Source organism: Trichechus manatus, unplaced genomic scaffold, assembly GCF_000243295.1.
Source record: "Trichechus manatus latirostris isolate Lorelei unplaced genomic scaffold, TriManLat1.0 scaffold00327, whole genome shotgun sequence".
Lineage (NCBI taxonomy): Eukaryota > Metazoa > Chordata > Mammalia > Sirenia > Trichechidae > Trichechus > Trichechus manatus.
This window is the reverse complement of record NW_004444263.1, coordinates 418716-433292: the sequence shown is the minus strand read 5'-3', so window position 1 is coordinate 433292 and position 14577 is coordinate 418716. Positions and strand designations below refer to the sequence as shown.

General features: G+C 44.4%; 1 protein-coding gene across 1 annotated transcript in view; it reads right to left on the bottom strand.

Annotated features, from left to right (window-relative positions):
• Nucleotides 1–11568, bottom strand: part of C2 (complement C2) — a 16593-nt gene extending 5025 nt beyond the window's left edge. Inside the window, exons 1-9 of the mRNA XM_004390768.2 lie at nucleotides 11480–11568; nucleotides 11113–11319; nucleotides 10072–10257; nucleotides 8133–8306; nucleotides 7949–8047; nucleotides 7628–7761; nucleotides 5910–6048; nucleotides 5143–5283; nucleotides 4429–4518 (exon numbers count right to left, since the gene is read on the bottom strand). Of these exons, the coding sequence (XP_004390825.1) occupies nucleotides 4429–4518; nucleotides 5143–5283; nucleotides 5910–6048; nucleotides 7628–7761; nucleotides 7949–8047; nucleotides 8133–8306; nucleotides 10072–10257; nucleotides 11113–11319; nucleotides 11480–11525 (1216 nt within the window). The 5' untranslated portion in view covers nucleotides 11526–11568. The remainder of the gene's footprint in view (nucleotides 1–4428; nucleotides 4519–5142; nucleotides 5284–5909; nucleotides 6049–7627; nucleotides 7762–7948; nucleotides 8048–8132; nucleotides 8307–10071; nucleotides 10258–11112; nucleotides 11320–11479) is intronic.
• Nucleotides 11569–14577: the final 3009 nt, after the last annotated feature.

Genomic DNA, 14577 nt, shown 5'->3' with positions numbered 1-14577 from the left:
TCCACGAGATGGATTGACACAGTGGCTGCAACAATGAGTTTAAGCATAACAACGATTGTGAGGATGGTGGAAGACCAGACATTATTTCGTTCTGTTGTGTGCAGGGTCGCTATGAGTTGGAACTGACTCAACAGCACCTAGCAACAACAACAACAATATTCCATTGCATGTATGTGTCACATTTTGTTTATCGGTTCATCCTTTGATAGACATTTAGGTTGTTTCCACCTTTCTGCTATTTTGTACAGTGCTGCAATAAACATTGGTGTACAAGTATCTGTGTTTCTGCTTTCAGTTCTTTTGCATATATACTTAGGAGTGGAATTGCTGGATCATACGCTAATTCTATGTTTAACTTTTTGAGGAACCACCAAATTGTTTTCCACAGCAGCTGTACCATTTTTCATTCCCACCAGCAATGGATGAGGGTTCCTGTTTCTCCAAATCGTAGCCAATACCTGTTGTTTTTCTGTTTGTTTGGTTTTTTTAGTTATAGCCATCCTGTTGTTGTTATTGTTACGTGCCGTCGAGTCAGTTCCGACTCATAGTGACCCTTTAGGACAGAGTAGAACTGCCCCATAGCGTTTCCAAGGAGTGGCTGGTGTGGGTGTAAACTGATATTTCATTGTGGTTTTGATTTGCATCTCCCTAATGATTAACAAGAGCCCTGGTGGTGAAAGAGTTAAGAATTTGGCTGCTAACCAAAAGGTTGGCAGTTCAAATCCACCAGGCACTCCTTGGAAACCCTATGGGGCAGTTCTACTCTGTCCTATAGGGTCTCTATGAGTTGGAATGGACTCCATGGCAACAGGTTTGGTTTGGTTTAATGACCAATGACGTTGAACATCTTTTCAGGTCCCTCTTGGCCATTTGTATTCTTTGGTGAAATGTTTGTTCAAGTCCTTTGCCCATTTTTTGATTGAGTTGTTTGTCTTTTTGTTGCTAAGTTGTGAGAGTTCTTTATGTATTCTGGAATTTAAACTCTTATTCAATATATGGTTTCCAAAAATTTTCTCCTGATCTGTAGGTTGTTTCTTCTCTTTCTTGATAAAGTCCTCTGAGGAACAAAATTTTTAAATTTTGATGAGGTCCCATTTATCTATTTTGTCTTTTGTTGCTCATGCTTTCAGTGTCATATCCTAGAACCCATTGTTAAAAACTAGGTCCTGAAGAATTATCCCAATGTTTCTTCTAAGAGTTTTATGGTTTCAGTTCTTACATTTAGGTCTTTGATCCATTTTGAGTTAGTTTTTGTACATGCTGTGAGGTATGGGCCCAGGTTCATTCTTTCACTTATGAAAATCTAGTTGTCCCAGCACCATTTATTAAAGAGACTATTCTTTCTCCATTGAAGAGACTTAGCAAAATCTATTGACCATAGATGTGCAGGTTTATTTCTAGACTCTCGATTCTATTCCATTGGTCTATATATGTCTATCATTAGACCAGTACCAGACTGTTTTGATTACCGTAGCTTTATAATATGTTTTGAGTTCAGTAAGTGTGAGTAGTCCTACTTTGTTCTTCTTTTCCAAAATTGCTTTGGCTTGTCAAATGGGAACTTAATTTGCTGTGTAAACTTTCACTGAAAACACAATAAAATATGATCTTAAAAAATTTCTTTGGCTATTTGGGGTCCCTTGCTGTTCCATATAAATTTGAGGATTGAGTTTACCATTTCTGCAAAGAAGGCTGTTGGAATTTTGGTGGGGATTGCACTGAATCTGCAGATTGCTTTAGGTAGTACTGACATCTTAGCAATATTAAATCTTCTGATCTGTGAGCATGTAATATCTTTCCATTTATTTAGGTCTTCTTTAATTTCTTTCAGTAATGTTTTATAGTTTTCAGTGTAAAAACTATTTCACTTCCTTGGTTAAATTTATTCCAAGGTATTACATTCTTTAGGAGCCCTGGTGCTGTAATGGTTAAGAGCTTGGCTGTTAATCAAAAGGTCAGCAGTCTGAATCCACCAGCCACTCCTGGGAAACCCTATGGAGCAGTTCTACTCTGTCCTACAGGGTCGCTATGAGCTGGAATCAACTCGACGGCAATGGGTTTGGTTTTTTTGGTTTATTATATACTTTTAGATGCTATTGTAAATGAAATTGTTTCCTTAATTTTCTTTTCAACATGCTCATAGTTGGTATATAAAAACATGACTGACTTTTGTGTGTTGACCTTGTATCCTGTCACTTCGCTGCATTCATTTATTACCTCTAGTAGATTTCTTGTGGATTTTTTTTTGGGGTCTTCTATATGTGTATTGGATCATGTCATGAGCAAAAAAGGATAGTTTTAGTTCTTCCTTCCTCATTTGGATACCTTTTACTTCTTTTTCTTGTCTAGTTGCTCTGGCTAGAATTTCCAGTACAATATTGAATAGCAGTGGTAAGCGGGGGCATATTTGTCTTGTTCCTGATCTTAAAGGGAAAGCTCTCAGTCTTTTTCCATTGAGTATGATGTTAAATGCAGGTTTTTCATAAGTGCTCTTTATTATTTTTGAGAAATTTCCCTTACATTCCTAGCTTATTGAGTGTTTTTATCATGAAAGGGTGTTGGATTTTGTCAAATGCTTTCTCTGTATCAATTGAGATGATCATGTGGTTCTTTTCCTTTATTCTATTAATGTGGTACATTATATTGATTGACTTTCTAGTGTTGAACCACTCTTGTATTCCTGAGATAAATTTCACCTGATTGTGGTGTATAATCCTCTTAATGTGCTTTTGGACCCAGTTTGCTAGTATTTTGTTAAGGATTTCTGCATCTATATTCATAAAGGATATTGGTCTGTAGTTTTCTTGTGGTGCCTTTGTCTGGCTTTGGCATCAGGGTAATGCTAGCCTCAGAAGAGGAGGGAAGAGTTGTCTCCTCTTCTATTTTTTTGGAAAAGTTAAAGAAGGATTGGGGTCATTTCTTCTATAAATGCTTGGTAGAATTCCCTAGTGAAGCCATCTGGTCAAGGACTTTTACTTGTTGGGAGGTTTTTTATTACTGATTCAATCTCTTCACTTGTTATAGGTCTATTGAGATCTTCTATTTGTTGACTCAATGTAAGAAGTTTATGTGTTTCTAGGTATTTGTCCATTTCATCTAGATTATCTAATTTGTTGTCATACAATTGTTCATAGTATTCTCTTATGATCCTTTTTATTTCTGTAGGGTAGATTATAATGTCCCCATGTTCATTTCTGATTTTACATATTAGCACCTTCTGTCTTTTTTCTTTGTTAGTCCAGCTAAAGTTCTTTCTATTTTATTAATCTTTTCAAAAACCAAATCTCTAGTTTCGTTGATTCTATTGTTTCTCTATTCTCTGTTTCATTTATCTCTGCTCTGATCTTTGTGATTGCCTTCCTTCTGGTTGCTTTGCTCTTCTTTTTCCAATTCCTCAAGTTGTAAAGTTAGGTTATTGGTTCATGCTGTTTATTTGTTTTTAATACATTTCTTTCATTGCAATCCTGCTGACTTTTAATAAAGTCCTTTTGAGAATTTAACCCTGCCCAGTGATACAAAAGAGGAGGGAGTAGGAGTTGAATTTTTCGTCCTTGGACCAAAGGTGCAAAATGGGATAGGCCAGTGTAAACGTGCTTTGTGATTAGTAAAAAGAAAAAGAGAGGACCCAAGGGGAAGGTGAAACTTGGAACTCAGATTAGGTGCCCTCTCCATTTGGAAAGTCTCTCTCTCTCTAAGATTCTTTTCTGGTCAGAGGTCAGTGCAATTTGTCTTTAGTTTGTTGTTGTTGGGTGCTGTCGAGTCCATTATAACTCACAGCGAGCAATCCTAGAGAACAGAGTAGAACTGCCCTATAGGGTTTCCAAGGAGCAGCTAGCGGATTTGAACTACTGACCTTTTGGTTAGCAGCCGAGGTCTTTACCACTTTGCCACTAGGGCACCTGTGTTTAGTTTGAACCTGAGTAATTGTTCCTTTAGAGGCTGCAACTGCCAAAGCCTCAGTCATCCCTGCTGCTAAAACGGGGAAATTTCAGGGACAGACCCTGCAAGGAATCTAGGACCCTTTTTCCTAGGCAATTCCTGGAACATGAGATGATGGTGATGATGGCAGCAGTGGCTGCTAAAATATACTGAGTGTTTCTCTGTGCCAGGCAGTGTTTTTCTGAGCATTTTCCCCTATCAGCCTGTGAAGTAAGTCTTAGTGCTGTGATCCTCTTACAGATGTAGAAACTGTCCACGGCCACAACCAATCAAAGATGAAGCCAAGGTTGAAACCCTGGGCAGTTTGACTCTAGACTTCACAGGCTTCAGTGTGACACTTGGCTGCCTCAATACAGATGACACAGCCTGTGGTCTCACTAGAAATAAAACGGTCTAGCTCTGTACTAGAGCCAAGGTGCTGGAACCCCTGGCTGAGGACCTAGACCCCCCGCAGGGGAAGTACAAATGGGGCAAGAGGTGGAGGCTCACCCAGATAGTCATTCCTCTTCTGGTTGATGTTCAGGATTTCTTTGATATTGTCAACAGCTGGCTTGGGAGAGCCTCCCATGTTGGACTTTCCTAGAATGGGAAGGCAAGGAAATCATTCACCTGGGTGGATGTCAAGATTCCCCAGAGCCCTGGAAGAATGAGGAAGCATCCATCTTGGAGCCCAAAACACACTTCTTATGTTAATTTTAAAATATACCATTTACTGAAATTTTCTACATTCCAAGCATTGGGTCAGGAGCTTCATATATTTTATCTCATTTAATTTTCATGATAAACCTAGGAAGTTTGGTTATTCTTATTTTATAGAAGAGAAAACTGAGTCTAGGAGAGTAACTTGTACAAATCAAGAGATGAATGACAAAATGACAGAACCCAGATCGACTACCCAGACTGCTCCTTCCGTCCACGCACCTCAACATCACTGTTCTCCAGCCATGTCTCCCCGTCTGTCTCTAGGTTACCTCCCAGCACATTTACATTAACTGCTTAAATTGCACTTCAAAAAATTGTGCAAGGAAAGGAGGGCAGCTATCATCATTGTCATTGTCATCATTGTTGTCATCATCAACATTATTTCTATCTTATAAGAAACTGAGGCCCAAAGTGGCAGAGGAAGAATCAGAATTCAGGTCTTCTGCCCCACACTGGTGCTCCTCTCACTATGCTAAACTCACTGTCAGAGACAATACTCACCATCTGTCAAAAGAATGACGGTATGTCGGATCTCCTGCCAGGCTGCTGTGTTCATAGCAAAGCGTTGCATTTGGTTATTCATCATGATATAGACACTATTCAGGGCCTCGTAGGTGTTGGTCCCAGTTCCGTTTTCATGATCTGGAATATGCCAAGAAGGACTGTTTTAGAAACTTCTCACCTATCACCCCAGGGAAGGGACTCACTCTATCCCCCAACCTTTGAAAATGTTTTTATTGTCTGCTTTGATAAACTCAGACCTTTGCCACACAGGTAGAGATTTAGCATTATTGCCTGTTCAAAGATTAAGTCTTTCCACCTTAGAAATGCTCATTGCATGACCCTCCCAGCCCCCAATAACACCACTCTAAAATCCCAAGATCCAAAGAACTTGGATTTTTTTTTAGCTGTTCACTACCTACCACTCAGGTAGTTTTACACACTGCGCACGTGGGTAATGACCTGGGGAGATTACATGTTGAGCCATGAAAACCAGACCTACTACTTAGGACACTCAGGACCATGTGGTTCTGGCATCAAGAAGGAGCTAAAGACCTGTATGATGCATTTGGACTTGTAACACTTCAAAGTAAGCCATGAGTTGGTGGAATTCGGGACTTCTCCACCAAGACCCTGGATTTGGAAGCCAATCCCCCTTGAGGAACCAAAGCCCCAGAGCGCAGGGACTTGAATGCCATTGAGAATCTGTCTGTAGGCACAGGGGTCATCTCCTCCTCTCCTATCACCTCATTTGATGACACTCATACCTTTATAGTTGGCGTTTTCCAGACTGCTGATCACTTCAGTTACATCCTGGGAGTTTTCGTGCAAGACAGACATGATGACTTTGGGCTTTGAGGCAAAGGTGATAATGGCGACTCTTACCTTGATCTCAAAGCTGAAGAGCTGTGAAAGGAAAGCAAGAGGCAGTGTGAGGGGCCTTAAAACCAAAGGAGAAATGGTAAGAGAGCAAGTAAAGGGCAGGAAAGGAGGTAGAGAACCTGGACTGAGACTGACAGAGGTATGATCCATGGGTAGGCACTTACTAACAACGGACGCTTAAAAGAAGCCCAGACATGAACATGAGCATGTACTCTCTTGACAGGCTCGCTCCTCATTTAACCTCACATCCACTCTGTGAGGATGGTATGATGGTCCCTATTGTATAGATGAGGAAACTGGAGCTAGTTACCCTGCCGCAGATCACACCACTTGTAAGAGGTGGAGGTAGGATTTGAACCCTGCCACTGCACCTCTGAGGCCATGTCTCTGATTGTTGCATTTTGCAGCCTCACAGCCTAGTGAGTTACTTGACTCTAAGTCCTAAGAGAGACTCTAAGGAGCACAAACACTACCTTTACTAAAACATTGTTGTTAATTTCCGTCAAATCGGTTATGACTCATGGCAACCCCATGTGTTATACAGTAGAACTGCTCAGTAGGGTTTTATTGACTATACAGAAGCAGATTACCAGGCCTATCTTATGTGGTACCGCTAAAATATAGCTGGAACGAAAAACATATACCTACATAAATTATCAAAAAAAGCATAATTACAAAGCAAAGTGCCGGTGAGGAATCTAAACCAGTGGACTCCGAACTCTTCTGTTTGTGCATCCCATTGATAAAACCATTTTGAGCATATCTCAATAGAGGTATATGTATGTATAAATGATCAAGTGGGTCACTATTCAAATATTGTTGCAGCCACTGTTGCTGCAACAATAGGCTGAAGCATAACAATGATCATGAGGATGGCACAGGATCGGACAGTGTTTCGTTCTGTTGTACATAGCATCGCTATGAGTCAGAACCGACTCAATGGCACCTAACAACAGCATTCAAATGTAGGCATGTTAAAACATACAGGACATGTCAAAATTTTTAAAGGAAGAGATAAAAATCTTTAAATAGAGATATCACTATTCTTTCTGCAACACTCCAGTGGATTATCTTGTGTCCCCCTTTGTGGAGACCACTGGTCTAGACAATGAATTCGTGGAAAGTAAGACCTCGGCCTTGTTCATCTTTGGTTTTCCCCAGCACCCAAACCAACCAACAAGTTGCTGTCAAGCCAATTCCAACTCATGGCAACCCCATGTATGTCAGAGTAGAACTGTGTTCCATACGGTTTTCATGGCTGCAACCTTTCAGAAGTAGATCGTCAGGCCTTTCTTCCAAAGCACATCTGGGTGGGTTGGAACCACCAACTTTTCGGTCAAGCACATCAACTCTTTGTGCCACCCAAGGGATTTGCCCCCAGCACCCAGTGAAGTGGCTGACACATAGCAGGTGCCCTGACAGTGCATGCAGAATGAAAAATATAATTATATAACTTATATCTATGATTCCTACATGATATGAGAATAATCTGGAAAGATTTCTTAGAGAAGGTGGGCTGGGTAGGTATGCAGGAAGAGAAGGAAGCAAAGAGAAATAGTGAACGCGGGAAGGCCTCCCTGCATGCAGGCTCCTAATTCCTGACCCTGTCCACCATGAGGGTAGCGCAAGCCTTGAAGGTGTGGAAGTTGTCTTCTGTCACACTCTGAGAGGCATCCAGGAGCAGGTAGAGGTTCAGGTGACCAGAGCGCTGGATTTGGATTTTACGGCCCACATTTTCTGGGAGAGATGTAGAAGGTAAGGCTTCAGATCTCCATCTCCTACCTACACTCTCGCCAAGGAGGCCGGGGCCTCCCTGCCTCCCCTCCAGTCAGCTCAGCCTCCACTGAGCCCACCCGAGGCTCCCCAGCCTCCAGGAAGCTCCTTCCCTCCCCTGTACTCTGCCGCCCCCGCCTGAAGTGCTCACCAGTCTTCTTCTGGGTGGGATTGGTGGCTCCAAGTATGTGGGACAAAGAGGAGCCCAGGGCAGGGGCCACATCTTCAGGGAAATCATAAGAGTAGGGTTCTGTGGGAAGAGCCACACAGGGGTCAGCGGAGCAGGGGTGGCGGGGATGCTCAGGAGTCTCAGGAGGGGTAGAGCAGCTACTCACGGCGGCAGATGGGCTCCGTCCCACTCCAGACCCCATTGTCCTGGCACTCCCGCTCCGCGGATCCCGTCAGCACCAGGTTCGAGGAGCAGCGGTATTTGACTTTGTCACCAAGACCAAAGCGGGAGCCTGTCCTCACTGCACCCACTGAAATACCCGGGTTCGCGCAGTGGCCATCTGTGAGTGAACAAAAGAAGACAGAGGTGAGCAGGCCACCCCAGCCTCCTCTGGCCTCTCAGCCCTGCTCACCACCATCTCCCTCCAGGCTCTTCCTCTTCTCCAGACCCTCAGAGTCTCTGAGACTCCTTTGGCTTCCCCCTTGGGAGACACTAGAACTATGCTTCCCAGGGGTGTAAATAGAAAACTTAGTGTAGGGCAAAAAGTCTAGAACTCAGCTGCCTAAGTTGCCAGTTGAAGCACCTCAATCTCAGCCCCAACCCCAGGGTAGCCCGTGTCCCAGAGCCCCAGGAAATATGTCAGCCGATGAGCCCTACACCTCTGCCAAAAATATTTGCATTTCATAAAGCCACAATGAGACATCACTATACACCCACCAGAATGGCTAAAACTAAAAAGATGGATAATTCCAAATGTTGGCAAGGATTTGGAGCAACCAGAACTCCGTTATATCGCTTGGGTGTCAACTGGTGAAAACATTTGCCACCCTAAAGCTAAACATACGCCAACCTGTGACAAATAATTCCACTCCTAGATATTTACTCAAGAGAATCAAGTACGTATACGCACCAAAAGACACCTACAAGAATGTTCATAGAGCTTTATTTGTAATAGCCCCAGACTGGAAACAAACCAAGTGCCCATCAACAGGAGAATGGATGAATAAATTATAGTGTATTCATATAGTGGAATACTACACAGCAATAAAAAAGAACTACTGTACTGATACAGACAACATGGATGAATATCACAGATATAATGCTGAGTGGAAGAAGATAGATACAAAAGAGTACATTCTGTATTGTTTCATTTATATGAAGTTCAAGAATAATTTAAACTTATCTATGGAGTTAGAAGTCAGAAGAGTGGTTACTTTTGGAGAGGGGACTTACTGGGTGGGAGTAGGAGTGAGCCTCCTGGGATACTGGAAGTGTTCACTACCTTAGTGGTGATTACATAGGTAGATACCTATGTAAAAATTCATCGAGCTGAAACTTAAGATTTGTACACTTTACTGTAGGTAGATTATACCTCAATTTTAAAATAAATTACATTTATGTTTATAACAGATGGCTACTTGGGAAACAGTCATGGGCATGAGTAGGGAGCAATCAGTTGGGCCGCTAGGTGAGGGTACAGTTCTGCCATCTTGAGGACTCTGTGTTTTCTGTGTTACATGCTCAGAACCATGATCCTGGAAGCACCCAAAGTCCACAAGCAAATGTGTCTCTGGGGAGTACTGGGAGCCCGACTTCTGTCGAGCAGAGCCCTCACCACTGACAAAGGCAGTGATAGTAATGACAAAAGTGCATGTGGCACCTCTGAGAGTCCAGGGGCTGTTCCAGATGCTTACTGATATTGACTCCTCTAATCCACATGGCAACCCCATGAGGTCAGCACTATTACTGTCCCCATTTTACAGATGCAAAGACTGAGGCATATAGAGGTTAAATAACCTTCCCAAAGTAAAGGGCAGAGTCAGGCTTTGAACCTAAACCTGACTCCAGAGGCAAGGCACTTAGGCACAATACTCGGCTCTCTCAATATGTCTGTGAATAATCTCTGGGGCCTGGATACTAGGTCTTGCTTTGAGGCATTTAGAAGAGCTGAACAGAGCGTTTGGAGCCTTTGTGTTGAACCTGAAGCATATCACAAACTGCAGACAAGTGAGTGTATGACCTGTAGACCTCCATTTACCAAAATCCAGGAATATTACTGGGCACACTGGGAACACCAGGCCCCAGCCCTTAGTCAGGGTACTCACCGCCGCTGTCACACACGGCTGTCTCTCCATCCCACATGCCGTTGGGGAGACACCATCGCACAGGCGAGCCCCGCAGTGTAAACCCATCCTCACACTCAAAGCTGAGGTTTCCGCCCACAGGGTGGGATCCCAGGCGTGGGGTGTACATGCCATTCTCAAAGGAAACAGGGGCTGGGCAGCGAACAACTGGAGTGAGGGAAGAGAGGGGTGTGTGTTGGAGGCGAAGTGCAGAGGTGGGTGGTTAATGATTGGGCTAGGCATCAAGTGGGTGATGTTCAGCAGAGCTACGTGGGAATGGCCACCTGATTGTCAAACTATTGAAATATCAGGTTGAAACACATGAAATTGCCATTTTTGACAACTGGTTAAATATTGACAATTTTACCCAGTTCAACCTCGTTGAGCCTCCCTCAGCACCCTGAGGGCCATGGCTTCCCCAGCCCCTCCCCTAGGGTCTTCAGGTGTCCCCGTGACTGGGTAACTGAAGAAGAAACACCTGGCACAACAGGAGGCTCCAGGACCCTGCTCCACTGGCATCCACTCTGAATGCTCAGTATTGCCCAGTCATTGTTAAGTATTTTAAAAATTTTCCCTGACTTTGTTTCCCCACAATCTCCATCAGAGCCTGCCCCCAATTCCTTGCTATGGACCACTGACAATTCCGAATGTTTTGAGAGGAAAAAAAAAAAAAAACCGTTGCCACCAAGTTGATTCTAACTCATGGAGACCCCCTGTGTTGCAGAGTAGAACTGCACCATAGAGCCTTCTTGGCTGTAATCATTATGGAAGCAGATCACCAGGCCTTTCTTCTGCAGCACCTCTGGGTGTATTTGAACCACCAACTTTTAGGTTAGCAGCCTATTGAAAACCATCTGAGCCACTCAAAGACCATGTACTTTGAAAACCGCTCTGCAAAAGCAGCTTCGCCATCCTTCCCACCCTTTCCAGCCAGGTCAAGCCCAACCCTGAGCAACTTCTTAATAGAAGTTCTGGAGTGGCCACTGGTGGGGGCGCCCTGAACAAGGCCTGGGGGAACCTCACATTTGCAGACCGCCTTTGTCAGCCTGGTGGCTCCAGGGGCCTGCCACTGTCTGTTGCTCTTGCACAGTAGCGACGCAGGGGATGGGTAACGGCCCAGAGGGCAGGAGTAGGTGAGGAGGCTCCCAGGGGCCCAGCCGTGACTGAGGGTGAAAGTGCCTCCAGAGATATTCACATTCCGAGGGCAGGAGGGAGTGACTGCAGCCAGGCCTGTGGGCATGAGGACACAGAGACAGAAATGGGGGAAAGAAGAAAGGCACAGATGAGAAAAAGAAAGCAAAAGATTGTCCATTTCACACGTGGGAACTCAACCTGGGTAGCACCAGCCTCATCTGCGGGACCCCAACACCACCCCTCCGCTGCCTCCTACCTGGGTACAGGGGCAGCAGGCAAAGGAGAGCCACCAGAGGGTCCATGGTGTCCACCTAGGGGCAGAGAGAGGCAGACACTGGGAAGGGAAAGGTCATCTGACTTCCCGAAAACCAGAGCTAGCTCAGCAGGCACTTCATTTGCTGCCACAGAAGAGAAACTAGGGAGTGGCTAGGCAAAAGTTCTCTTGTTAGGGAAATAATCAGGGGTTGGGGACTGAGTTGAGGAGGCTAGGACTTTGCCCTGTCCCCTTAATCCAGTATATCCAGAGTCAGTCGATCTGCACCACAGGTTTTGTGTGTTCTTCCCAACCTACACACACACACACACACACACACACACACACACACACACACACACACACACACACACACACACCCCCACACACCCACCCATGCTCTTGCATTAACAGTCTAAAGCACACAGACCCACAAACCATCCAAGACATTGAAAAACATTTTATTTAAGTACAGTTTCTGTTTTCTTTTGGGTTTTGCCAAGTGAATTTTACTTCCTGAAAGCCGAGGACAGTGCTGTCTTCTTGAACATGAGGGACTAAGACTAATTTTCTTAGAGTTTCTTGACAAATAGGAAGATTCACGATCTTCTTCTTCCCTGAAGCCCTTCCCCAGGGAGTATCTACTGGTAAAAATGAAATCAGCACTTAGTTTTGGAGACTGGAAATTGTTTTAGAACATTGTTACAAAAGTCCAGTAAATAAAATTCCCAGCTTACAAAATAAATCAATTTGAGATTTGTTAGTCTTCTCACAAAAGTATTTTAGGATGGAAAATTTGGGAATGGATAAGGATGTTGGTTGAACAACATGATGAATACAATTAATGTCACTGAACTGTACATGTGAAGATTGTTGAAAAGACAAGTATTTCACTACATATACGTTTACCATAATAAAAAATAAATTTTTTTTAAAGTTTTTTGGGGCTTGGGGTGTGCCTTTAAGTTACAACCTACACCTGTATGGAAGACAAGAAGCAAAGAAACTTGAGACTAGTGTGTTAGCCTCCCTACTCCATGGAAGTCACTTTAATGTTTTTTGGAACAATGTAGGGTATAAATAAATAAAATCAATCAAAAATGAAGATGCAACATCTCTGAAGTGATCATTTACGTTCAGGAAAACTTTTCTGATTTACAAATAACTTCTTAGAAACACATATACATAAAGTGAGGCTCACCTTACACAGGATGGAGTGTCCTGAAGATGGTGACACTCCTGGGGTTGGGGGTCCCCAAGCTGCTACTGTGACAGAACTGCTGGTGCCACCCTCCCCTCATACCTGTTATCCTTTCTTCTACAGTAACTCAGCTGAAGATCACATTCCCCAGCCTCCCTTCCAGCTAAGTTGGCCAGGTGACTTGATTCTGGCCAATGGGATGTGAGTACATGGTGCAATGGATCACTTTTATATGGCCTTTCTCACCATGGTCTTGTAACTCCCACCAAATGGCTGAGTTGGGACTATGCAAATGAGGTTCTTGTGGCCCACCAGGGGGATTGGATAGCTTGCTAATAATGCAGATAAGGTGTTTGGCACCCTCAGAGGGGGATCATGCAAATAAGGTGTATGGAACCCTAACGAGAGGATTGGTCAGTTTGCCATCCTGCTAGGCTTAAAATGAGCCATCCTAGAGGCAGATGGGGGGAACTCACTACCACCAAAAAGGAAGAGCTAGGAGTGGAGCACATCCTTTGGACCCAGGATCCCTGCACTGAGAACCTCCTAGACCCAGCAGACAGAGAGAGAGAGAGAGAGAGCTATAACACTGGAGACGGCAAGAGACAGCAAGTAGGAGGGGCAGAGAAACTGCAGCAACAGAGGCAGCAGAACCAGGAGACTGTCAAGAGACAGTGCAGTGGGCTTCCCAGCCCATGGAGCAAGAAAGCTGAGTGCCTTCAGGCGGGAGACTTGCTGGGGAAGTGGGACACCTCCGGGCACTTGTCGACAAAGCTAGGCTTGCCGACCACGGAGCTAAAGAGCTGAGTGTCTTTGGACCAAGGCTTGCTGGCAGAGTGGGGTGCCTCTGGGCACTTACTGGTGGAGCTAAAAAGCTTTGTAACCCTTGCCCTAGCAGGACAGAGGCCAGGCTGGCCCAAGAGGTGTGAGGGGTCGAAGGGCCAAGGGCCAGAGAGAGGCCTGCCTGCAGGCACAGCTGAAAAGAGTCTGTCCTGATCAAAGGACTTTATCCTGAGTCACTCCTGATCCTGAATTGTAACCTGTTACTTCCCTTAATAAACCCCATATCTGAGTATTTTCTGTGAATTCTGTGTAGCCATTGCAGTGAGTTACCGAACTCAGCAGAGGAGTAGAAACTGCTGTGGGAGGGAAGGCTGGTGTCAGAACTGGTAAAAAGTCTGGAGAGAGGGGGTATGTCTGACCTCTGCTTCGTAGGAATCAACGTTGGGCTGATGCTGATGGTGATTTTCTCTCCTCCTTGTGAAGTTAGAGGAGGTCAGACACCGCTGCCACGCCATTCTTACAGAGCAGAACGGATGTTCAGACTTCCAAGCTATGACCCTAAAATACAAAAGCATGCCCTGCTCTTCCAAAGGGCTGGAATATAAAGCTGGTGGTGATCTGGCTTCTGCCATGAAGATGAGGGCAACATCCAGGAAATGACAGAGCAAACAAATGTAGGAGCCTGGGACCCTTACACTGTGTTGATGCCATGCCAGCCCTGCCCCACTTACTCAGATTGTTACAAGAGAGAAATGAATGACCCTAAGTGTGGTGGGCATTGGGGATGTTGACAAATATTCTGGCTTTGTCTACTTTCAGGCCCATAGTAGGATTGAGCCTCCCCACCCATTTGCTTTGGCCAGTTGGGGATTTTGACAAATATTCTGGCTTTGTCTCCTTTCAGGCCCATAGTAGGATTGAACTACCCCACCCATTTGCTTTAGCCAATGAAATGTGCACACAAGTGACGTGTTATCACTGTGATGGTAAAGATTGTGTGTCAACTTGGCTGGGCCATGATTCTCAGTGTTTTAATGTAATCACTCCCATGATTGAATATACTGTGAGTAGCCAATCAGATGAAAGGGAGTCTCCTTGGGGGTGTGGCCCCCATCTG